This window comes from Puma concolor, chromosome B2, assembly GCF_028749965.1.
Source record: "Puma concolor isolate L17-30 chromosome B2, mPumCon1.1.hap2, whole genome shotgun sequence".
NCBI lineage: Eukaryota > Metazoa > Chordata > Mammalia > Carnivora > Felidae > Puma > Puma concolor.
The window spans coordinates 113001531-113027836 of record NC_141671.1 but is presented as its reverse complement, the minus strand read 5'-3'; the positions used below and the strand labels follow the sequence as shown (position 1 = coordinate 113027836).

Here is a 26306-nt window from a genome sequence, read left to right as displayed (position 1 = left end):
ACCCATGGAGAAATTTTGACTGCTACTTGTCTGGGAAAGAACAATAGTTTTCAAGTCAAGTACCTAAGCATTCTAGAACGGCTTGCAAGAGAGCAAGAGAAATGCCAGTGGGAATGGGGGGAAAGGTTACATTATACTTGCAAATTATAATAACCTAGTGTACAGTATGTAAAATATTTTGATTTGGCCGGCTACACAAATGGAATGAACTAGTAGCTTTAAGCTTTAAATAAAATCCTGTATCATCTGTTAATCAGTGGTATATCAATACCCATCTAAAAAAAAAAGAATTTTTTTGGTCATTAGAGATCACAATTTAATGTAAAGTACATGTAAAATCTTACTCCAAGACTCCAAATCAACAATGCTTCCTGAATTTTTAGAGAACAGTCCAGGACTAGTCCCAGGTTTGAAACCTTTGTCTCCCATCCAAAACTGCTGCACACACATTTTATTGGATCCACACAAGTTTTCTACGTACTGATTTTTAAGTGTGGTCATCTTGAATATGGGGAGTTTCCCATTGTTTCCATCAACTGCCACACCTCTGTTTCACCCATTCACTCACTTGGCTCTTGATGTCATTTCTGTGTGTGACCATTATGTGAAGACAATTCCTCTCGATATTATAATTTCTTAAATTCCTGATCAGCACTGGATGTCTTGGTTTGCAAGAGCTGCCAGACAAAACACAACAGATCAGGTAGCTTAAGCAACGGAAACTTCTCATAGTTCTTTAGGATGGAAGTCTGAGATCAGAGTGCCATGATGGTCAGGTTTCTGGAAAAAGCCCACGTCCTGGCTTGTAGACATCTACTCCTTGCTATCTTCACATGGTGAAGAGAGAGCTCAAGTGGCTCTTCCTGTCCTTGGGACACAGTTCTATGGGATCATGGCTCCTCTCTTACAACGTCATTTAAGCTTAATTACCTCCTAAAGGCCCCATCTCCATCCAGTACAGTCATATGGGGGTTAGGGCTTCATGTGTGTATTTGGAGGAGACATAATTCAGTCCTTAGCACTTGGTAACCTCTGAGCCTCATTATTAGTAAATTAGCCGCTTAAATGTTTACCTTATACAATTAGAGTTGTTTAAATATTTCTTTTTGCGTAGTTGATGATTTGCCTTTGCATTTCTATCATATGTGGTTTCTCACCAGTATAAATTCCCAACTTGTATCATCTTTTGCATATTCTTGATATTGATAGGAGTTAAATATTTTTAAAAATGTCTTAACTGGATTCAAATGTAACTGAGTTATACTGAAAATAATAAAACCAAAACTGAGTAAACTCATCACTAGCAATTATTGTATATCATTTACCTAGCTAGTAAGCAGATTATTTAGAAAAAAATGCTTAGAACTCGAGAGAGAGAGAGACAGAGACAGAGACAGAGAGAGGTCAGAGTCACATTTTGTTTGGCATTTGGACTATAAGAGCTTGTGTTACTGGAGATAATTTGACAAAAAACTGACGAGTGACTCTGTCACTGCCCCAATGTTCACAGGACAAGGGATAGCCTATAAATAATAGTGTCACCTTAAGTTTCATTGGATTCTAATTCTGTTGTTGTTGTTGTTGTTGGGATATGGACATAAATCAAGGAACTCCAATTCCCCAATTTGAGACAGATTTTGATAGATTATTCAAGTGTTTGGCTCCAGTTTATCTCCTACAAGAGGTTCATAAAACACCAAGTAGAAAATGTTTGCCTGTCAGTCTGTCACTTGGAAAAGGATGTGTCATTTGTAAAGTGGGACACTTAGGCTTCTATTGTTCTATTAAAGAGCTATTTAATTTGACATTTTATCCTGGAACCCAATATGGTGTTTAAGTGAATAACATAATGATGCAGGATTACAGGGCTTTTGCTAGTATCTCCTTTTACTCCCAGAGAAAGAGTCTTTATGCTGAGGACACTGGCCCTGAACAGGTTCCCAAGGAGTCCATGCTATCAGGCGATGCTGAGATCATGGGCTTTGTCAAGGCTTGCAGATGTGCCTGCAACTTCATTAACATAATTGATTAGGAACTAGGACATATTTAGTATTAATCAAGCTGTTTTTAGTGAGGTTGATTATGCACAGTCCTTGATGCACTATTTTAGTCTGAAACTTCCTTAGGACCAAGTTGCAAGAAAATGGCATTACGTAAAAAGGAAATTGCATGTGGCACTAACGTACGCTATTTGATTTGAAGAATACAGATAGAACAGGTAAAATGTGGGAGCTTAAACATATTTTGCATTTTTTTGTTTTAAGAAAGTAGAGCTTATCTATACACTGGATTATTAAGTTTGTTCACAGGACATTGGCAACAGTTTAGAATTTTAACAGATTTTAAAAAATTATGGACCTTGCTGTGAGTGAAACTGCTCTCATGTCTGTGAGGCCCTTAAAAGCTTCCGTTGTGTTTTCATGGCACTGAAAACAAGGAAAATCAGTTTCTCACAGCACACACTTCCTTCTTGGAAATCTTGGTGTGCTTCTCAAGCTATTTGTCTCATGCCTTGAAGATGTATCTTGCCGTCCTTTAACTTCGCTCCTCTCCCCACATCACATGCTTTGCACATCATAATGAAGTTTTTATTGCTTTTAACATTTGTATGTGAGGACTGATTGTATATTAAATCAGTTGTTTCCTTTGACTCCTCCTATATTTTTAGGATATGTCTGGCCATGGAAAGTTAGCTACAATAGCATTAAACAAATCTCATATAACAATCACATCATGTAAACATTTCTGACATTGTCAATTGGCATTTAATTATGGATATAACTTAAAAGGGACTAACTTAAATATAATATTAATTCTCACATTCTTTCTAAAACAGTATTACATTTTGTGACAGAATTCCCATATCCACTGGGAGCTCTCCTGGGGCTCAAAACCCTGCAGGTTCTGGGGCGCCTGGGTGGCGCAGTCGGTTAAGCGTCCGACTTCAGCCAGGTCACGATCTCGCGGTCCGTGAGTTCGAGCCCCGCATCGGGCTCTGGGCTGATGGCTCAGAGCCTGGAGCCTGTTTCCGATTCTGTGTCTCCCTCTCTCTCTGCCCCTCGCCCGTTCATGCTCTGTCTCTCTCTGTCCCAAAAATAAATAAACGTTGAAAAAAAAAAAAAAAAAAAAAAAAAAAAAAAAAAAAACCCTGCAGGTTCAAAGAGCCACTAAAGCTACCACTTACCTCATTAAGAGAGCTTAACTACTGATTTCCTCCCCCAAAGAAATGGCAACTGTTATATTAACATTAGGTTATTCTTATGTTTAGCCACTTTATCATCAAATGTTCATCAGAACTGTATTTCTCAGGAGGAATTAGCCCCTGACTCCTCTCAGACAGAATCCTCAGTGATTAAACAAACAGCTTCAGGCAACATTTTCCAACCTCACCCCATCACCAAAAAAAAAAAAAAAAAAAAAAAAAAAAAAAAAAAAAAAAAAAAAAAAAAAAAAAAAAGTTGCTTCATAAAATCGTAGTAGAAGCACAGTTACCAGATATGATCCTATTATTTTTTAATCAACAATGCGAAAAGATTTTTTTCTTTCCCCCTACTGAACATGGACATCCCCCACAACATCATGTTTTTTGTTGTCATTGTTCTCTAAAGAATAGAAGATTTCTACTCACATGTAATTATTCAACATTTAGTGTAAAATTGTCACAACTTGTCTATTGTGGCAAATATGTGGAAAGAAGTTATGTGATCCTTTATTAACTATATATCTTATGCTTAAGTTACTTTTAATATTCCATTATAAACATATAATTTACATAAATAAAGGCAAATATAATTAGGTAAATAAATACTGTATACCCTATCATCTTCTTGTATAAATATACAATTGGTACTTAGTATGGCAATTGTAAATAATATAATAAATGCCATCATCCATATGTGGGCAAAAGAACTCTAGAGAGAAGGCCAAGGACTCAGCTTCTAATCCCAGCTTTGACACTAATCACTTATATGACCTTTGACAAATCAACTGACTTTTTAGGATCTCCATTTCTTCACCTGTAACGTGTGGGGACAGAACTTAAATGGTCTCTTTCTTTAAAATGTGTGTTTGATGTTTATTTATTTTTGAGAGAGAGAGAGAGAGAGAGAGAGAGAGAGAGAGAGCGAGCAGGGGAGGGGCAGAGAGAGAGAGAGAGAGGGAGACACAGGATCTTAAGCAGGCTCCAGGGTCTGAGCTGTCAGCACAGAGCCTGATGTGGGGCTTGAACCCATGAATCATGAGATCATGACCTGAGCTGAAGTCACATACTTAACTGACTGAGGCACCCAGGTGCCCCTAATGGTCTCTTTAAGTCCCTTTTTACTTCCACCCAAAGATTTTAAGCTTATTGTTTTCAGGCTGATGGGTTGGTAATTAACTACCTTAAGAGCAGAGGGCGGACTTAATGGCTTTGTATAGAGGTTAAATAGCTACCAGAGATGTTTACAGTATGCTTGTGGTCTGGATAGAGATATCTACTTGGGACAACCAGGCATGCCCCCGTGCATAGAATAGTACCACGATGCATTATTTACTGATGTACAGAAGTAAGTTGTACAGACCATAAAAGCTGTAAAAGTTAGGATGGAGATGAGATATGAGTGAGACAAGGCTATACAATGAAATCACAAGACTTGCATTGGGCCATAAAGAGTGGGTTGGTAGGATTTGTGTAGAGGAGAATGAAGCATTATAGGAAACTTATTATAAGATTATTTCTTACCATAGGATGAATCCGAGGACAATGTTCTACAGGAGCTAGTAATGTTTTATTTACAATTCTATTAAACCAAGAACTTTATCACCTTAGCTTTTCAGTGAGATATATCCTAAGAAGCAAAGAACATAAAATAATAAAATAGAAATTTGGCCCCCGTTCTTATTCCATTAACTCTATGACACAATGAATTTTATTGAACTTTAGGCCAATATAATATTTTTCTTTGTTTTGTGGTGAAATAAACTTATATCTTTCAGCAATTTTTGATGGAATTGACCTTTAGGTATTAATTTTGATAAAATATATAAACCAAACTACTTTCACTAGTTATTTAACTTAGAAACTTAACACAACTAAATGAAATAATGTGTATAACAGCTTAGCACATTTTTTAGCACAGTTAGGTACTCAACCATTAATTGCTATTATTGTTATTATTTTTATCAGGAAATTTCTCTTATATGTATAAAAAATCACTAAATATTATGGTAGTTTTTAATTGGTATCTCTAGAAGATAATAATGCATTAGTGGCACTAGTCAGTATATGTGAAACTCTATATAATTTCTTAGTATAGAATTTGGTTCATATCCTGAAGGGTTTTGTACACACAGCTAAAGATGTTATGCCACCTCACAGACTACATGAGCCTGCTAAAGCAATTGAGCAAAGAAGGAGTATGATCAGATTCACATTTTAGATTTATTACATCAGCCATAGAAAGAATGGATAGCTGAGGGGTGGAGGTGGGGGTCTGGAGACGAGACAATTATAGGAGGCTACTGCTCATGAGGAAAAATTATGCTACTTTTCTTTTGAACAATTCCATTTAACCCTCAAAACAACTCCAAGCAGTACATATGATTTCACATCATTTTAGAATTTAGAGCTGATCAGAGAAATCAAGTAAATTGCCTAGGAGAACACAGCTATAACAGTGATATACAATTGACCTTCAAATAATGTGGAGATCTAAGGCACTGCTTGCCCGCTCCAAGCAGTCACAAATCCATGTATAACTTTTGACTACTAGAAAACTTAAGTATTAATAACCTACTGTTGACTGGAATCCTTATTGATACACAAATAGCTGATAATACATATTTTATATGTATTATATACTGTATTCTTAAAGGAAACTAGAAAAAAGGTTATTAAGAAAATCATAAGACAGAAAATATATTTATACTACTGTATTTATACTACTGTATATTTATACTCTATTTATTTAAAAATTCCATTTGTAAGTGAACCAGTGTGATTCAAATGTTGTTCAAGGGTCAACTGTAATTGGAATTAGAAGCCAGGTGTCTCATATCCAGGTTTAGACTGTTTCCATTATTTTAAGACTAGCAATTAAGTGTTAGTGTTGAGCATGATTGCTACAGTCTGTGTGACCTGAGTAAATGAATGGCATTAAGAATAAGAACAGGTTTGGAGAGATGATAATGAGCTCAGTTTGGGGCTTGTTGAGTATGTAAGGGTCCCTGGCATATCAAGATGCAGAGGTATGGTGAGACATCCCAGGGCTAGCAAAAACAGGAAGGCTTTATCAGTCCTAGGCCTGAAGAGGTAGGGGAATGGAGTGGTTTACAAAGCCAAAAGCCCTGTAACTCTAAGAGAGATGCTCAGTCAGAGCTATGTCCTGCATTAAGACAACACATCATCAAAATTCTGTAAAATGATGTGTGTAATATCCTCAATAAGCCTGGGAGGGAATTGGAAGATAACTCTTTTTTGTTTATTTTTATTTTTGAGAGAGAGAGCGTGCGCGCGCGCGCACACACACACACACACACACACACACACACACAGAGTGGGGGAGGGGCAGAGGGAGACAGACAAAGAGAAAGGGACTATCTTAAGCAAGTGGAAGAATGTCAAGAAAAAGGGAAAGAAGAAGGGAAAGAAATGGGAGTTTTTCGTGGATTATGAAATATAAATACATTTTAATAGGTATTAAATATATTTCATAAGAAACTTGTGTCTCTAGAATTTTTCTCTCTTGTCATTTGGTTCTGACTTCCCACCACTGATTATTGGAAAGACTTTTTTCTGAGACATTTACTTTTTTCCTATTGACCTATGTGTAAGGGAAGTTTTTTCTACCCCTACACATCTAACAGTATAGTTAGGGTTGATCTGATTTGACCCTCCAGCAGGAGTAAGTGTTTATGCTGGGGATCAAGGGGTGGCATCCACAAAGCAGGAAAGAGTAAAGGAGCCATTTGTTGATTGGAATCTGTTATTTGTTCTCTCATAACTTTTATCATCGTATCAAGAAAGTAGTTTTTACCCAGTATTTTGATCTATAAAGGAACAGAGAGGAAGTTAAGGATGACATGGGCTGTGAATATGTGTGAACATGATCTATTAGTAGCTTTCTTATTATGGCATTCTGATTAAAACCTCTCATGCCAGCAAATTTTTCTCATAAAACATTTTATACAAAATAACTGGATCCCTCCAAAGCTCTACTTTGTAAGTACCAGTATTTCTTTATAAAACATTTATTTGTTATTTGTGTCAGCTTAACCTAAATGTTTCCTCCTCTTAGACGAGTTTGTTACAATTCCAAAAGATACTTTTCTTCTTCTCTAGAACAAAATGCATCTTTAGAGCCAGGTCAGTTTTAGCCAAATAGAGTAGAGTCTTGGCAACTGGTAACATAATAAAGGATTTATTGATTTAATGTTTTTGTTTGATGTAATGTTTTGATGTTTAATGTTATGTTTAATGTTTTAAATTTTTTTTTCAATGTTTATTTATTTTTGGGACAGAGAGAGACAGAGCATGAACGGGGGAGGGTCAGAGAGAGAGGGAGACATAGAATCGGAAACAGGCTCCAGGCTCTGAGCCATCAGCCCAGATCCTGACGCGGGGCTCCAACTCACGGACCGCGAGATCGTGACCAGGCTGAAGTCTGACGCCTAACCGACTGCGCCACCCAGGCGCCCCTGTTTAATGTTTTAAACATTAAACATGTAAAAATTTTTGATCTACTAGAATAGACCTTATATGTGGAAAGAGAAAACAAAAAGTTTTGTTACTACTTTGGTATAGTTCATGAGAGATGATGGAATTTATGTAGCCCATGAGTTAAAATAAACGCAAATTCAACATATTAAAATGATTACAACTTTAAAGTTGTACTCTTTGAAAGGATACTTGTTTCCTTTTTAATATTGATGTCCATTAGACATATTATTAAAAATGGAAAGGTTTCCATTGAAAATCAGACTTACACACATGTCCAATAACTCTTAGTAATTTTAAAGTCAAATTGTTTTTGAAAATAACTATTCAGTTTTTTTAATTTATTTAGTAAATCAAGTCCTAACTTCTCAAGGATCTGTTATAAAAATAGCAGTATCTTTGAAATGGTGCTTTAAGGGGATATATATTTCAATTTTGAATGATAACCAGCTTTTTCTCTAAATATTGATAATTTTGTCACAAAAAGAAAAGTTTAATTTTCTGATGTTTCTAGGCATTCTTTAAAAAAAATAATGTTTATTTATTTTTGAAGGAGAGAGAGACAGAGCATGAGCAGGGAAGGGGCAGAGAGAGAGGGAGACACAGAATCAGAAGCGGGGTCCAGGCTCTGAGAGGTGAGCACAGAGCCCACAGGAGATTTGAACTCACAAACCAAGAGGTCATGACCTAAGCTTAAGTGGGATGTTTAATGGACTGATACACCCCGGGGGAGGCCCTCTAGGCATTCTTAACATTCCGTATGTAATGAAATACTTTTGCAATCCATTTCCAGATACAGATAAATATATATAAAAAAAATTAAGATGAAAATATGGCAAAAGTAATCTCTTGTAAATAATATGATACTGAAAATGAAAAAGTGTTAGAAAACAATCTTATCTTTATGTTTTTCTTACCTTACTGAAAGACACATTGGAAACATTTACAATAAAAGATCTTAAAGAAGCAATAATTTTGCATAAAAATAAACTTTAAAGGGGTTAAAAGAGCTCTTCCAAGGTCCTTAAATGTGGGGAGCACTAAAAAAATCAAAACGAAACAAAACACAAAACAAAAGAACAAAAAAAATGCAATTGTACTATAGAAAGCTATCCAGAGATGTGTATGAAGAGGGAGAGCTTCTCACTTAGTGAAAGTCAATAAGCTTTGAGCATTTACTTTCTGAAATGTAAAAGCATTGAGGGAAAAAGAAAAACCAGAGTCTGTCTCTCTCATCTCTCTCTCTCTCTCTCTCTCTCTCTCTCTCTCTCTCTCTCTCACACACACACACACACACACACAAACACACACACACACACACACACACACACTCACACAGACACTCTGAGGTTGTCTTTGCTCTTGCACTTCTAGGTAGAAAAGTGAACAAAAAACCCAGATGTGGCAACCTTCATCTATATAAATATAACCCATTCAAAAGTAATGAAATCACTTATCTAAAAAGCTTTTATCATTTTTGAAAGGTTTGAAATCTATCTTATCCATTTTAAATATCAAGTTTAATTAACATAAGAAACTTTTTTGCAATTTGAAAGCTATCAAAGAATCTTTCTCTTTGCATTCATTTTTGCATACTAAATTCAGAAGTAGAAAAAAAATTGTCATTATGTCACAGAACGTCAGCCATAAGGGAGCTGAAAGATAAGTTTGACAACACAAAGCAAAACTAGAACTTCTTTTCTGTCTAGGGGTCAGTTCACTTGCAAGTTTTTAATAGAATAAGTCCACCTCAAGCTTTATTTTCCATTTGCAGCGAGAGCAGGATGTGTTTATCCTTTAGTTTGGACTCCTTGTTATGTCAATTACAGGATTTGGGAAACTGGGCAAGTGTCTTTTTCCGAGCAGATTTCCTCACAGGTTACAGGAGGTATACAGTTTTTACCTGAGGACCAAGTCAATGCTGACATCTGTAAGGTCAAGTGCTTTATGACCTTAATGAGTGACGTTCCAACCAAACTTAAACACGTATGTTTGCCTTGCTCAGACCATACAAAATAATTATGGAGATCCCTTCTCCACAATCCTTTTGAGGCTTAATGAACTGTATTATGGTATCTTGAAAAAGTTTGGACTTACATTGATCAGATCTAGAGTCCTTTGGGACATTTCCTTTGTGAATGGTACTATATCGCTAGGAGTTCTCAGCAGCGCCTGGGTGGCTCCACCAGTTAAGCATCCAACTCTTGATTACAGCTCAGGTCATGATCTCACAGTTCTCTGGGCTGACAGTGTGGAACCTGTTTGGGATTCTCTCTTTCCCTCTCTGTGCCCCTTCCCCGCTCCAGCTCTCTCTCTCAAAATAAACTTAAAAAAAAAAAAAAAAAAAAAGGAGTTTGTAAGAGGTGCCTGCAGGACAGGAGCAGTCACTCTGCACCTCAGTTCCCTCAGCTGGCCGTGGCAATAACACTGGCCACCCTCTGTCCAAACCAGGCTCTACGGGCTATTTCTGACTCAGTCTGTGCTTACTTCCCCCAGAAGTAGCTTTTGCAAGTTTCACATGGCCTTCTTGGTTCTGGGCCTCTGTGATGGTTCCCTTACATTCTACCTTGAATATCCTTCAAAGTCTTTATTATAATTGTAAACTTCCCCACTTATTTCCATACCTAGTGTTCCCGGAGGGAATCTTTTAACACTATAGACCCTGGCAAGGGGTCTGACATAAGGGAAAATAAACATCTGTTGATTGAGAAAATTGTAATTTTAAAAGTCTCCGGGTAGTCACTGAAAGGTGCAATGGAATTGCTGATTGTGAATTGTTTGTTGTTAATAGCTGATAATGAGAGGAGCTGGCTTCCAAGAATAATTCAGCTATCACTAACAGAAAAGCTAAGGCAAAGACATTGGATTCAGGTTCGGACAGGCCAGTTTAGTTATGCCAGATAATTCAAGTGAAGTCCTTAATTTAGAGAGCTTTGCTGCCATAGCAACCTAATTACAATGTAAAGTGAGTTACTCCTACCACGATTCTGTAATGTTACATTCCTTCAAGAGTCCCAAATATAATTCAGAGGAAGAAAACAAGGAAAAAAGAAAAATATACATATATTTGTGTTTTATTCTTTTACTTTCTTATTCTTCTATACAAGATCGCAGTCCAATGGGTCACTTAACACCACTCAGTGACAGCCAAAGTTCCTCTTAAAATGCAACTCAGCGTCATATAATTTCTCTGCTCGAAATCTCTCAGTGGCTTCTTATCTTACAGTAAAATGGGACAGTCATACCATGAACAACAAATCCTATGTTCAAGGTCTTGGCAGATATTTTTCCTTCGTCTCAAAAGTTCTCCCTGATAGCCCAAAGCTCTCCTGCTGTTTTTCAAGACACTTTTCAAATCTTACCTATTCTAAAAGATTTACACTTCTTCCTTAAAAAAAAAAAATGCAATGCTTCCTTCCACCCTCTTATTCTTTAATCTTCCAAAACAAGCTCTCTTTTCCTGACCCTTATTACCACCTGACATTATATATTCATGTAAATGTATTCATATATATAAATATACATATATATGAATATATATATAACATGCATATTTATTTAAAGCCTTAAAAACTGACTGTTTCCCACATTTAACATTTTTGAAGCCACAGCAAGCCCAGAGACCATACAGCAGCTATTTACAAGGATAAAACTTTTTAAGTTGCCTACTCCCAGCAAAATTAAGAAATAATGCGAGAAGCATGCTTCATTTGGACAATACATGGGTGAAGAGGGCCCTAAATATGCTCTAGTCATTCCCCTGCCTTTTATGGTTGACAATGGAAGAGTTACTCATAGTTACATAAGGCAGCGGCTACTAATTATAGCGAAACCAAGACTGGAATCCGCTTCATTCCAGCACAGCACCGCTTCATAGCATCTTAAACCTACTGATGTACTTTTTTTCTTGAAGTTTCTTAATATAAAGTATTCCAGACACAGCCTCTCTTCATACAGAAAAATAAGAATTAATGTGCATTTTCTTAAGTAGATCAATAAATATCGTATCTAGAAAAATTACTTAAGATTATATGTGGTCAGATTTTTATTGTTTCTAAAATAGCGTAATAGCTACCCGCTGCCAACATTTTATGAACATTCCCTCTGGTCTAGGCACTTCAGCTCAGCGTCTCCATTCTTCACAACAAACCAGCAAAGTAGATTTTATTAGTTCCATTTTTCAAATGAGGACAATGAAATTCAGTGTGTCACAGCACATTGCCCAATTTCCCATAACCAGAAAGGGTCAGAGACAGAATTTAGACCAAGGTCATCCACGCTAGCACTCATGCTTTCTCTCTTGCCTCATGCGTCTGTATGATAACAATGGAGAACTGTAATAATCACTGCTGTCGTTGAACTTATCTGCTTGTGTGAAGCTTCCCATGATCATGGAATGAGTGGGGTTCCAGGCCAACCTTTGCCACTCTAAAGAAATAAAGTGAAAGTGGCAAGATGTGTTGGAATGCATTGTTATAGAACAAACACACCCTTGTTTACATGACTCGGACCAAGAATACATCCATCCTGGCCATAGAAGGTTAGAAGAGAAGCAGCCATCTGCTTCTCTACAGTAGAAAAGAAAAGAGGGGACGAACAAAACATAAGTTGAAAATTCAACACTTGCATTTGTTTTCCCATTTTGCTGGGAACAGGCATCTTAGAAAGCTTTAGGATTATAATTAACTATTGTTCATTCTCTGGGTTTGAGATGGCATAAAAACATTTAAAAGCAAGAGAAAAGCCCATTGTAAGGGCTTAGAAAGTAAAAAGTAAGTCATTTAATTTTTCTTTCATCTAATGTTAATTTATGCAGAAGCTAATAACATATTTGTGGCTCAGAGCTGCTCCTTGTGGAGAGGATTTCTCTCTCAACCAGCATTCCTGTGATCCCTGCCATATAGAGCCATCATTTCAGGGCGTATGACACTTTTGCCAGAGAGAGGCAATACACTGATAAGTTCACATTCTACAGACACGTTTAATTGCTACCCCCTCTGAAAACCAATGGTATTAAATGTTCTAACTCTTCTCTAGCTGCCACAAACAAAATAGCCAACAACTTGGAAGAGAGGGTGAGGATGAAATTAAATATTTGGGTGCATAGTCAGGCGGAAAGGGAAGAGTGTTGTTGAATGTTGAGGGAGATAAAAGTCAGGGGAAGGAGTATTTTCATTAAAGAAATTGGCAGGATATTCTGAGCAGGGTATAATTAAATTGTTGTGTCTTTTATAATTCCATTAATTCCACTGCTGCCAAATCACCTATAGAATAGAGACAATAGTGCTTGAAGAAATGCAGAGTCTTCAATTTGATGTTTTAAGTGAATTCACCATGAATAAAGTAAGCCCCATAATGACAGCTTAAAGGTCTAATTCATAAAAATGTTATTAAAGTACATTATTTATACCTGCTTTTTTGTGGACTTCTACTTTTATTCATGACTCTCTCAGTGTATGGCCATAATCACAGGCAGAGTGTAAATGGAAGTATTAATTCAATCTGAACTAAGGCAAGAATACTGTATCACCACAATAAAATTCCAGTTATATTAATTTAAAGGGCAGAATTTATTGCACAAGAGTATTCTCTTTAAAAAAAAATGAAAAGAGTGTCTTCCATCTTATGACCTCAAATATCTACTTTCATTCTGAAGTTCAATGTAAGATTGACTAATTGGCAAGAACTTTTAAATGAAATATTTATTCATCTATATTATGAAACGGAGAGATTTGGATACTGAGTTGTGATCTTATTGTGACTACAGTCTTGCTATTTGATATGAGCTAAGAAATATTTACAAGTAATCTGTATTTTAATTAATCCATATTCTGGCACAAATGTTTAGCAAATGCCAATTCAATTGTCTGGCATATGCATTTATTTAGATAACATGGAAAATACCCTGCTATGTAAAATTTCTCCCAGACAAGCTGAAAGTAATAATACTTAAGTCAAAAGTATCTTTATTCAGAATTTTAAACATGATTTGCATATTTAATATGTATAAACCTTTAGGAAAAGGCAAAGTGGAATTCAAGTGGTTTATTTCTAACTCTGGAACTATCAGAATTGGACTTGTTGACTCTCTACTTCTGACTGGATGGGCTGTAATGGCACACTGCAGACACATTTAGACAGAGTGTGAATATCTTTCTCCCTATGACACCAGCTTATCTCTAGGAGCCATGAAAAGGGGTTCTTTATAAATTATACTTCTAACACTGAAAGTGTTGTCTTTGATCTTGTAGGTAAAAAATCTCTATACCTAAGGGAATGAATTAATTCCTATATTTAATGAGAGGCAGTCATTAGTAGAGAATTTCAACATTCATACTAGAACTATGCATTGGATTTCTTCAGCACAGTAACAATCTCATAATATTTCTGGATGATGAAAATCTTTGAATGCTTGGCATCTATATGTGTGAGGAGAGACAAAGGACAGATACAAAGGTGTTTCAAATATAAGGTAAATAGCACCACTAATTGAGGATAAAAATTAGTCATCTTCCAACATTAACCGAACTTAGAGCTGCCTCAAACCTAAAAACACTGAATATTCCATTTCAACAACTTCTACATGACTTTGTTATGAAATGAGTACACTCACCAGAACAATGTCCAGAGATGACCAGTTGTTAACAAGGCTGTGGCTAGGCATTTGAGGTTCCCTCTGCCCCTCAGATTAAGATTTCTCAGATCTCTGAAAAGTAACTCTTCCACGCGGAAGTCCAGAGCCACCACATGCTGCTCCGTGTGGGACCCAGACTTATTGCAAACCTCTGGGTGCAGAGTGTGAGCACCCTCGTTGATACAACCACTCAGAAAGGGCAGTGGAACTTATGTCCCCAACACACTGCCAGACAGATGTCACCAGGCTCCAAATGCCTGTTGACAAGAAGCAGATGTGACAAACGGTTAAATCAAAATAGATCACATTAATGGCCTCCTGTACTACTTCTAATGAAACTAAACATCTGAAAGGAAAACAAAAAAAGTATTTCTTTTAGTTTACCTGCAGTATCTTTCCCAGATATGATGTTTTAATTTCATATATTACTATCTTACTTTAGGCACCAAACAATTGCTTGGTTCAGAAAGCTCAAAGGATCTTGTTCATTATTTATAAACAATATTAACAACCTGCAATTTTATGCATTTACTGTGAGCCAGGCACTGTGCGGAGTGCTTTGTAAACATGATCTAACTTTGAGGGGAGTACTATTATTTTACAAATGAGGAAAATAAGGTTTAGTGAGATTAAATCACTTGCTCAAAGTCACAAAGCTATCTGGAGGCAGAAGTGATTTCACAGTAATCCTTCATTCAAATCTTGGTTTTTCCTTTGCATTACATTTTCCTGAAAGAAATATTTTCAATTTTCTTCTCCAGAAAAAGAAGAGGAAAAGAAGAAAGCTGAGAAGAAAGTGACTTCTGAAACAAAAAAGAAAGGTGAACAATTTAAAAACTAACACAGAAACCAGTTAATATCCTTTTACGATACTACTCATAAAGCTCTTGTTTTCTAGGAAAGATATTCGCTTAATAATTTTATTGTTATTGTTGTTAGCAGTCTTGAAATTTATAAATATTCTAAATAAGGTTGACTTGATAAATTTTTAAAAAGAAAATTTATGTCTAAACACTTTTCTAAATTGTTACTGATGGAATTTTTTTCTTACTGAGGAGTGGTACTCAGTTCTCTCTCTGCAAATACAAATATGAAGTTCCTATTCAATTCATTCAGTTCAATAAAAAGTGTCTATCAAAAGGGCAACTATTGAATGTATAAGGAAAAAAAAAACCTAGTTGATTGATACACTGTATTTTGTTACTTAAAAAAAATTTTTTTAATGTTTATTTATCCTTAGAGAGAGAGAGAGAGAGAGAGAGAGAGAGCGCGCGCGTGAACATGAGCAGGGGAGAGGCAGAAAGAAAGGGGGACACAGAATCTGAAGCAGGCTCCAGGCTCTGAGCTCTGAGCTGTCAGCACAGAGCCTGATGGGGACTGGAACTCTTGAACTGCGAGATCATGACCTGAGCCTAGGCTTAACTGACTGAGCCACCCAGGCACCCCTATTACTTTTAGATGGTTGTTTTCAAATAGTGCATCTGAAGTTTCAAATGAGCTCCAGAGATTTCTGCTTCTGACAGGCTTCCAGTGGCTTGATAGCCCAGAGAACTTTCAATATATTCATTTTAATGTCCTTTAGAAAAACTATTGAGGGGCGCCTGGGTGGCTCATCGGTTGAGCGTCCTACTTCGGCTCAGGTCATGATCTCACGGTCCATGAGTTCGAGCCCCGCGTCGGGCTTTGTGCTGACAGCTCAGAGCCTGGAGCCTGCTTCAGATTCTGTGTCTCCCTCTCTCTCTGACCCTCCCCCATTCATGCTCTGTCTCTCTCTGTCTCAAAAATTAAAAAATAAACATTAAAAAAAAACTATTGAATTATAGCAAAATTGATAATGGCATAAATGTTTCCATTGTCATGAGAATTTTGTTTTTGAGCTTAGCACAAATTTGCTCCCTTCCTGAGGAGGAAACACAACAGAGCTCCTTTTGTGTTAGGAAGGTGCTGGTTTGCTCATATTTGGCACTACTGTGGCACAGATTTAGGATTACTCTATAGAAGATGAGTTGGATGCCATAATGGCAGTCACGTGTGCCCCAAAATACATAAGAATTAAACAGACGCCTAAAATGAGTAAAATTTTCTCATTTTACTACCAGAAAAAGAAGCTGTCAAAAAGAAAACCGACAAGGAAACTGCCGTTGATGTGAAAAAAAAAGGTATTGTACTTTGTTTCCTTAGTCAAATTATGTTCACAATGTTTGTTCATGAAAGAATTTGGGGGCGATGTAAACAAACTGGATATAGGTACTTAAATCTGTGCATGTTCAGGCTGTCAAAGCAAACATGGCACTGGACGAAATTAAACATGCAAGGAAGGCTTTATTCAAGGCTGTTGCAAAAGAGGATAGAGGCCACAACTCATTCTGAACTCAATTTCACTGAAACAAAGAGCAGGAGGGTTTTTAAGAGCTGCAATGGGGTGGAGGGTTTAGGCCATGTGTGTGCTAATGGGTCTGACTCAAAGCAAAAGTAGACTGGTTTCTTAATTTCCTGACTGGAGTGCAGTTTTACAGCTTGGAGCAAGGCACTCCAAGGAGTTAGATTCTTACTATCCCACAGAAACTGGGAGACTTGGGGTACTATTGTTCTTGATGATTACATTTCAAAGGGATGGCTTCCTGCTCCCTGAGAGAGGTATTCTTGAGTTAGAAAACCAGGAAAGAGCCTTTTAAAAAGATTTCTATTTGAAAGGAGCAGAGAAAGAATTTACAATTACAAGTCTTCTGAAGTAATTGCTCTAAGTAAAAGGAGGGTAAGAGCCCAAGGTCAGAAAGAAGCCTGTCTAAAGTTTAGTGAGGCTGAATTCAGAGAACTTTAAGGCCATCCTGGTGAAGACATAATGAAATTGAGAAGAGCTACATAGTATAATAACACCACTTTGCAAAGCTAAGAAGCTCAGAGAGAGTAATGCAGACCATTAAGAAAGAGCGTTGTTCAACAGCTTAGATTTTTGCTTTATACTTAGTCGTGCTTTAATTCTTGTTCAAACATGGAATACCAGCTTCTATTCAGGTTAAGCTTAAGTCTAGGTGAAAAAGATAGTTGTCTCACATTATGAGATATTATGGTTTGGTGTTAAGTGTTCTCACCCCCAAATATTTCCTCCACTAGTGTCAGTGATGCTTGAAATTCCACTATTAGAGATATTCCATTCCTTTGAGTTATGAAGGAATTGTCCTCTATTAAGATGCAAATCTCCTAGGCCTGTGTGTATGGGCTAACAAACTAATTCTTCTCAGTTATTAACACTTAAAGTGAATGAGATTTCCAGACTCTTTCTGTGTAATAATAAGCTGGAAACAATGCCCTAGAAAATGGGGTGGTAGGTAAGCTTAAATGAAGGAGAGGTTGAAGAGAGAGCTTCAAGGCTATTGTGTGGAGAGAGAAGGACTGGATAGCATCAGTGAAAACTGTTTTCTTCTAGGAAGTAGATAGCTTATCTAGAGGGGAAAAGGTGATGGTGAAGGATCCTGAAAAGGAAGGCCACCGAATGCCAAACTAGATACTAGTTAGTAACAAATAGGGGTTGCAGGAAGTCCCCAACATCATGCTGTAAACAGGGTAAAAAATATTGTAAAGTATTAACAGTTGCATGATTGTATGACTCATGAAATGTTCAAGAAGAGAACTCCAGGTGTTCTGTGGGTCTGAGAACTGATAGCCAAATATTTTACCTTGCATCCAAATTTTCGTTATTAAGGGCATATTATTGTAGAATCTGTTGTATTGTTGAACATTCATTGAGTTTGACTTAAAACTTTCCTTATGCCCCTGGTGAAATATGTACCTTATCATAAGAGAAGGAAAAATGCAATTTTGGCTATTTGATGGCTGCTTGGGTCCATATATCTGTGACATGATTGGGTGCTAAAGGGAAACAAGGTTCTCCTTTCTGGACCATCAGTTTTACCAGGTATTTGCAGAAGAAGTTTTGAATTGAATTGTAATCTCCAAAATATTTGTCATATGTTTGCAAATGCAAAATCAGAAAATACTTTTGGCAAAACTCAGTGATGTGCATGGTTGTCGTTTTAGTTTGGTTTTAGTTTTTTAAGAGAAAGGCAACATGCCTTATGGACAGTGAGTGATGGGAAAATTTGATATTTCTCTGCTACTGGGAGACCTGTGTTATTAGCCCAGCAGTCATGTCAGAGTGAGGTTATGTACCACTGGCAACAGAACTGATTATGCCAATATCACTCCCCACAAGGTCAGGCTCATCCATTCACTGCCTACAAGGCCAGTGCTCATGTGCTCATCCACTGAAACAAAACTAACTGGGTGGATGCTCAGCATACCTGGGGAAGGCTGCTCAGCTAGCGTTGAAAAGCAAGTTTGTCCTTCTTGGAACCAGTTTCCCGTGTGTTTGTTTGTTCGTATGTTTACTGTTGATGACACAAAATACTGTTGGATCTTAAAAATTAGTTCAACTTCTTAATGAAAATATGTGCAAATTGTTTGTTTATAACCTCTTAACCCTCCAATACACTCAAAATTGTGTGTGTGTGTGTGTGAGAGAGACAGAGAGAAAGAGAGAGAGGGACAGAGACACAGAGATTTAATTAATGTTGGTTTATAACTCTTGTTTCTTTTTAGAGTTTAATAATTCTCCAATTGTATTTTCATGTGAGAGGCAATATGGTTTAAAAGCAGCCAGTTTGAAACGTGACAATAGTAATTTCTAGAGATAACGAAAGAAATTGAAAATAATCTGAAATCTTGAAGAGCTGGGGCACATATGTCATTTCTTCCTAAAATAGAGGAATATAGCAGAGTGTCTGATGTCACTACTCTAGCCCCAAAGAGTAGAAAATTTACAAGGCATAAGATATGCCTAGATACTTATGGGATATACCACGATATTTTATTATATTTATATTGACTTTTGTATTATTTACATTTATATAACATATAAAGTTACTTACATATTATATTGTTATTTTATTTTATTACATGTATATTTTATAATTATGTAGATGCAAATGAACCTGAGACATAAATTCTATGATAAATGAGCCTCTACTGCCTGAAACTAGTAAATCACACTTTGCAAATGATCTATGCTAGGGAAAATTGCCAGTTCACAAGTTAATAATGGTTGAAACAGGGTAATTGGTGCATCCGGGTTCATGATAATAATCTCTTGTTTTGTATATGTTTCAAATTGTCCTGGTACAAACAAATATGTGCCACTTATAAAACACTGTATGAAATGGCAAAAAATAGTCACCAGGATATTTTTACAATGTTATGAGGTAAGTTTCAGTCTGAACACCATGGAAAATGCAATCAAGAGAGGAAATAAAAACCTTTAGAAAATATCTCCCTGTGTTTATATGACACTTCAGTGTTAGACATACAAACCGCTCAAGGTAGACAAGCAGAAGGACTTCCATCCAGGAAAGTGGACACAGCACAGTTGTTGGAAGCACCAGAAGAACCCTGAAATCAAGGAGCTGTTACTAGATTACTGAGCATCAAGGCCTGTCAGTTGGTCAGGAAGTAGCTTCACTCATCAAAGCTGCCTCTTAACACCCACAGACTAGATCCTGGAAATGTTGAGGCCAGCCTAAGCAACTGGCTCACATCAGAGTGACCTGTGCCAAAATATGTCTGCTTCTCAGTCTCCTATAGGTGCATCTAACTGGTAGAATTAAATATACTGCAAGTGAGTCTGGAAGATGCAGGTTTTTGGCATTCCATGTTTTCCATCTGGAAGGGGGATTAAATGGAAGTTAAAACAGGCCATCTAAGGTATCTATAATAAAGATACAGAAATGTTTTATAAGATAAAACTCACGTAATAAAAGAAGGTTTTTGAAGGCCTGAATTACACAAAGATGGGTCAATCAAGCAACATGATAAAAATGTGGCAATTTAAAGTGCTCATAAGACATAGTCAAATATAGTTTGTGTTATTCTTTACCTAAACTGTAGATAAAAGGCATTCTTCATCACTTTATTTCACAAAATGGTATTTTTGAAGAAATAATGTTCTTAGTGCTTGATGAGGTTATAATGGTTAAAAAATTAACAAGTTGATTTTCCTTGTAATGAAACAATTATAACCTGGAGAAAAAACATAAACCAGGATAGAATAAGATCAAAACTATGATTCATTTCTTTCAGATTGGCATTTCTGGAGTTATAAGTTATCATAAATTTTTTGGACTTAGATTCATTACCACCCTATAATGTTTACAAGCCTATTAATTATGAAGATAATTTTGACTTGATAACTGATAGGTAATGGTGTAAAACGATGTTTCATTATCACACTTTGCAACATGACTTTTTTCCCAAGAATTATCTGAATAGGAGTATAAACTATAAGAAAGATCCTGAAAAAACATACTAGTTTCTCTGGAATAGCTGCTAGAAAAGGACAAATTCACTCATCCATGTATTCGTGCATGCATTCTTATAAAAAATATTCACTTAATGTCTACCATATACCAGCCATTGTGCCAGGTGCTGAGTACACAGAGGTAGATAACTGAACATAAACCCTAACAGAGTTTACATTTTGATAAAGGAGGCACACAGTGAACATGATGTCCATAAGTCCAACTTGGGATAAGGGCCATAGGAGAAACAAATTTGAGGCAGTGAGGAGAAAGCAATGAGTGGGGATAGGGAGCTATTTAAATAGATAAGCTTGTTAGAGCAGGCTTTTCTAAGAGACAGCATGTAACCTGTCAGGGGGCTCGATCCCATGAACCATGAGATCATGACCTGAACCAAAATCAGGAGTTGGATGCTTAACCAATGAGCCACCCAGGCGCCCCTTTAAGAGACAGCATTTAAATTGGAATCTGATATATTGTCAGGATCCAGCCATTGATGTGTGCATCTTTATGTGATGTGTGAATGTGGTGTGTGTGTGTGTGTGTGTGTGTGTGTGTGTGTGTGTGATAGATGTATATGTGCAATATGTATGAGAGGAAGTATAAGGGGTCAGAATATATAGGGACATATGTAAGTGTTTATTAAAAGTATAATAGGAAACACGAAGGATATTAGCAGTGTAGAAAAACATTTTCATTTATACTTTACACAAGTATATACTCATTTTGAAAATGGGTTAGAGGGAGAAAAAGAAGAGGTAAGCCAATTAAAAGATGGGATCATTTACTGAGATGAGGAAGCTTATCTGGGGAACAACTGTGATAGAAACAATCTAGTTTCCTCTTGAGTATGTTAAGTTTCAAGTGTATGTGACATATCATTCACATTTTATATCAGGGACTATTTTCGCTGTTTTTTGATACTAACTCATTCAATCCTTATAATAAGTGAATAAATAAGCTGTCTTAATCCTCATTATAAATTGAGTAACCTAAGACACAGAAAGGTTAAGTAATTTGTCCAGGGTCACACAGTTAGTAAATGTCAGGGCCAGGATATTAACCCATCTACTCTACTCTAAAAAGGCAGTTAAATACATAGGTCTGGATTTCAGAGGGGATTCTGAAGTAAAGCGACATATACAGAAATCCATATAGATCATATTTGTTTCTCTGGGAATAGATGAGATTACCCAGAGAGATTGTGTCAAAAGAAATAAAGAATAGAATACAGAATGAAGACCTGTGGAATTCCAACATGTAGAGATTAGATAATGGAAAATAAAGCAAAAGAGGCTGAAAGAACTGCTAGAGAGATTAAAGGAAAAGGAAAAGAGTTTGGTATTAGAGACATTTCAGAAATGGATGTTTCAAGAATCATGAAGTTATCAGCCTTGTGAATGTTACTTAAAAGCTGTGACACAAGGGCAGGAAAGACAAGAGCACTTGCTATAGAGTGAAGGAATAAAACCAGATTGCAGTGGAGGCACAGAAATGAAGAGGAAAGCAGTGATTTTTTTTTTTTTAATTGTGTCTGCATAAAGGAGGAAAGAGTCTTTTTTGTATTGTTTAGTTTTGTTTTGGGAGGTGAATTTAGAAGCTGTGGACATCAACACAATTTGAGAGACTGATGCTCGAAAGGACAAGGTATGAGTGGAAATCTAAGAATTAATCGAGAATTCATTGTTTGATGAGCACATGGATGAAAAAATAATCTGCTTTTTTTGAGATAATACCACGATGCTCCAGTAGTCAAAACCTGGTGTTTTCAAGTTATGAAGAAGAATCTATCTAGATTGTCGTATAAAAAGAAGCATGCATTTGAAGATATACATGAAGATTAGGCAGCTCTGGTGATAAAACTAAAACTCCAATAATAAATACATTCTGAGTTGAAAGCCTTGGTTTTAGAGATAGACATATCAAAATGTCCTTGATGTTCACTGAATAGGAAAGGGTAAGTTTGTGAAATGTACTTTAATGTTTTTTAAAGAATTATTCATTCATAAAAAACAACTCATAAGGCTTGTGCTGTGTTAAAGTATGCAACCATATATATTTCCACAGAATATTTTCAATGATTGTTTGAGGCGAATACAATTAAATTCTGCACAAACTAAAATCTTTGACTATTTGATTTCTCTATATAAGATCTACTTTTGTCATTGAGAAATTGTAAATGATACTTTACAGAAGCTTATAGCTTGGAATATGTCATTAAGTTTTATGCCTACCAGACATAGAATAGCATCTATTTTACTTCATGAATCTTTTGTAATGGATTGTTCGAGCTACTAGAGCTCAAAATAATTTACATGGCAGATTGCAGACCACTAAAATAAATTTATGTGTAATTAAAAGTAACTTCCTATATATATGTACAGATAAAGATAATACATAGCATCTTTCCAATGTTTTCACTTTTAAGTTTTAGTTTAAAAGAGCAAACTTCTGGGGCGCCTGGGTGGCGCAGTCGGTTAAGCGTCCGACTTCAGCCAGGTCACGATCTCGCGGTCCGTGAGTTCCAGCCCCGTGTCAAGCTCTGGGCTGATGGCTCAGAGCCTGGAGCCTGGAGCCTGTTTCCGATTCTGTGTCTCCCTCTCTCTCTGCCCCTCCCCCGTTCATGCTCTGTCTCTCTCTGTCCCAAAAATAAATAAACGTTGAAAAAAAAAATTTTTAAAGAGCAAACTTCTATTTTCCAGACTTGTATTTTGAGATGATTAATTATAGGTGTTTATGCTCACCCCATCTCTTCCTCTACTTGAAAAACACTTGGTTTTAGAAAGTTATGTTATATTTGAATTTTGTATTTTATGCATATGTATTTGGGTAGAATTTAACAAACACATCAGCTAAACATTATTTGTTACACTTTGAAACCTAGATTAATTTTTTCCAGAATTCTATAAATTTTGCAGTAATCTACCAGCTAATATCAAGTTAAAAAAATAGGTACTTCACACATTTTTGAGTGATATTCAGACAGTTATATTAATGCATGCCCTAAATGAAATTATTAAAGAATTTGTTCAGGCAGGTAAATAATGAGTTATCTGGCACAAATAGACTTGATCAAATTAGTAATTCCCAGCCTTGACTTAGGGGTGCTCTGTAATTACAAGGCAACCGTATATTCCTTTAAAGTTAGCTTTTTGTTCCCAAATAGATCAGGCCTCAAGTCCAAGTTCAAGTGATGGCAGCTTGACTATATTAAAAACATTTACAATGCTTGAATTGCCTTGAAGGCAAAAGAATATATTTTCAAGTGTTTTGTAATCACAGAAATGTAAGACAATAGTTGCTTATTCTCTACAGGGCAAGGGATTTTGTGATGGAATAATACAAGAACGTCTGCTGGCTTTTTACTTAATAATGATATCTTTGATTACCTCTTATATCACATCTCAATTAGCAGGATAGAAGCTAAACTGCTTCAGAAAAGGTGAGAGAGAATTAATATCATGCCATGCTGTGGGATCTCTGGGATAATGCTCCACGTTCTAGCTTTTGGTTTCAACAATACAAAAGTGTGTCTGGGTCGAATGCAAACAAGAAGTAAATGCATTTTGATATTTATTTTATTTTATTTTATTTTATTTTATTTTATTTTGAGAGAGAGAATGAGTGCAAGTGGGGGAGAGGGGAAGAGGGAGAGAGAGAGGGAATCTCAAGCAGGCTCCATGCTCAGTGCGGAACCTGACTCAGGATTCAATCCCATGACTGGGTGATCATGAGCTGAATCAAAATCAAGAGTCAGATGTTCAACTGACTGAGCCACTCAGGCACTCCAAGGCATTTTTATTTAAAAAAGAATTTAGAGACAGTAGTGAACGTGATGGAGAAGTAGAGGGACCTGAAGTTCCTTCATCCCTCAAACTCAGCAGTATTGAGTCCAGAAGACTTGTAATTCCAGGAAACCAGGCTACAGAGTGACGGAAACATCTCCAGGGGCCCACCAGGACAACTTGGCAGACAATAGGTGTATGATAGTGAAATGGGACAGATAAAACGGGTGGCGTAGGCATGGAGGGGAGGGATCCCCTTCTGTGGAGAGACAAAAGGAAGAGAATGAGAGGCTATGGAAGTGTAAGATTGTACTTGGACATGAGAAAAACCACAGACCAGGAAATGGAAAAAGTGGAGAAAGAACCAATTTCTAACATGATCCAGGTTTGCGGGCCTTTCTCCGGACTGGGGCTGGCCACCCTGTATTTATGCCCCGGGAGGAGGGGAACCAGCCCTGGGCTTGGTAGTGAGCTCAGAGGTGCAGTTGGAGAGACTAGTCCCCTCCCTCCCCTGAGTACTGTGGGAAGAAAGTGTATAGCCTCTTCAAGGACAAAAGACCCTGCAGGTGCCCAACAGCCAGAGGCGCTTTGTTGACTGCTGGGCAGAGTGGCATTACCCCAGAACCAAGGCTGGTGGAGTGGGATTCTTTAAGACATCAGGGTTTGAATCCCAGCCGAGCACCTGGAGGTGAGGGAGACAGTGGAGCGGGACAAACCAGCTTCACAGGCCCATGCGGCACTGTGAAGAAGGCCTGAACGGAGTGGTCTGGAACACCCAGTCTGGGGAGGAGAGACTGGAGTGTTGCCATTTTTCTCCCCATCACCTACAAGGAGGGGCTTCAGGGAACAAGACAGGGGGCCCACAGTGGAGGCAGGACCGCCTATACCAACGTTTATTTATTTTTGGGATAGAGAGAGACAGAGCATGAACGGGGGAGGGGCAGAGAGAGAGGGAGACACAGAATTGGAAACAGGCTCCAGGCTCTGAGCCATCAGCCCAGAGCCTGACGCGGGGCTCGAACTCACGGACCGCGAGATCGTGACCTGGCTGAAGTCGGACGCTTAACCGACTGCGCCACCCAGGCGCCCCAAGGACCGCCTATACCAAACCATGCCCCTCTGTGCCTGGTAACCGCACATCTAACAGAACAAGATTCACACTGACTGAGCCAGACAGTCCCTCCTCCAGACTAGCACAGCCACAGGTTCCAAGGCACCGTCAGATATTGGTCCAGTGGTTTTGCATTTTCTGATTTGATTCTTGGTCAATTCTTATTTTATATCCATATATATATATTTTTTTCTTCCTTTTCTTCTTATTTCTTCCCTTCTCTATTCTGGTTATTGGTTTGTTTAAGCAGACATGTTTAATCTAATTCTTTTCACACCTCTTCTGTATCTCCTTCTTTATTTTCCTCTCTGTCTCTCTGTCTCTCTCTCTCTGTCTCTCTGTCTTTCTCTCTGGAATAAGCTGTATAGCTTCTCCGATTCTCTGCCTTGTAAATTTTTTTTTCTTTCTTCTTTTCTTTTTTTCCCCAGCCCTATCTTTTTGTATGGGATAAGGCATCTTCCACTACCACCCTCCCCTTTAAATTTTTTTTTTTCCAGGGTTACTTCAATGAACAAATCAAAGTACACCTGGTGGGAGGTCCAAACCACCACTACAAGTAGGGAGATAAAGCAACCAGAGTCACAATAACATAAAGCATGCAACACATTCCAAAAACACCTCCTGAAGGGCCAGGCCCTGGACAGTGTATGACTTTTAATATAGTAGTTTTTGCAGGTGCAGGGCACATAACAAGCTATTTACACACACAAAAGATAGAAAACTATCCAAA

The 26306-nt window shown here is 37.2% G+C and overlaps 1 protein-coding gene and 1 long non-coding RNA gene across 29 annotated transcripts in view; one reads left to right on the top strand and one right to left on the bottom strand.

Annotated features, from left to right (window-relative positions):
* LOC147581187 (uncharacterized) overlaps positions 1-14523 on the bottom strand; it is a 48982-nt gene extending 34459 nt beyond the window's left edge. Inside the window, exons 1-3 of the long non-coding RNA XR_015251512.1 lie at positions 14310-14523; positions 4724-4829; positions 569-677 (exon numbers count right to left, since the gene is read on the bottom strand). This is a non-coding gene — a long non-coding RNA (uncharacterized LOC147581187). The remainder of the gene's footprint in view (positions 1-568; positions 678-4723; positions 4830-14309) is intronic.
* Positions 1-26306, top strand: part of TRDN (triadin) — a 400175-nt gene that overhangs the window by 160986 nt on the left and 212883 nt on the right. For all 28 annotated transcript variants that reach the window (XM_086707737.1, XM_086707736.1, XM_086707734.1 and 25 more), the window contains 2 exons: positions 15092-15151; positions 16430-16489. In XM_086707737.1, coding sequence (XP_086563863.1) covers positions 15092-15151; positions 16430-16489 — 120 coding nt within the window. The remainder of the gene's footprint in view (positions 1-15091; positions 15152-16429; positions 16490-26306) is intronic.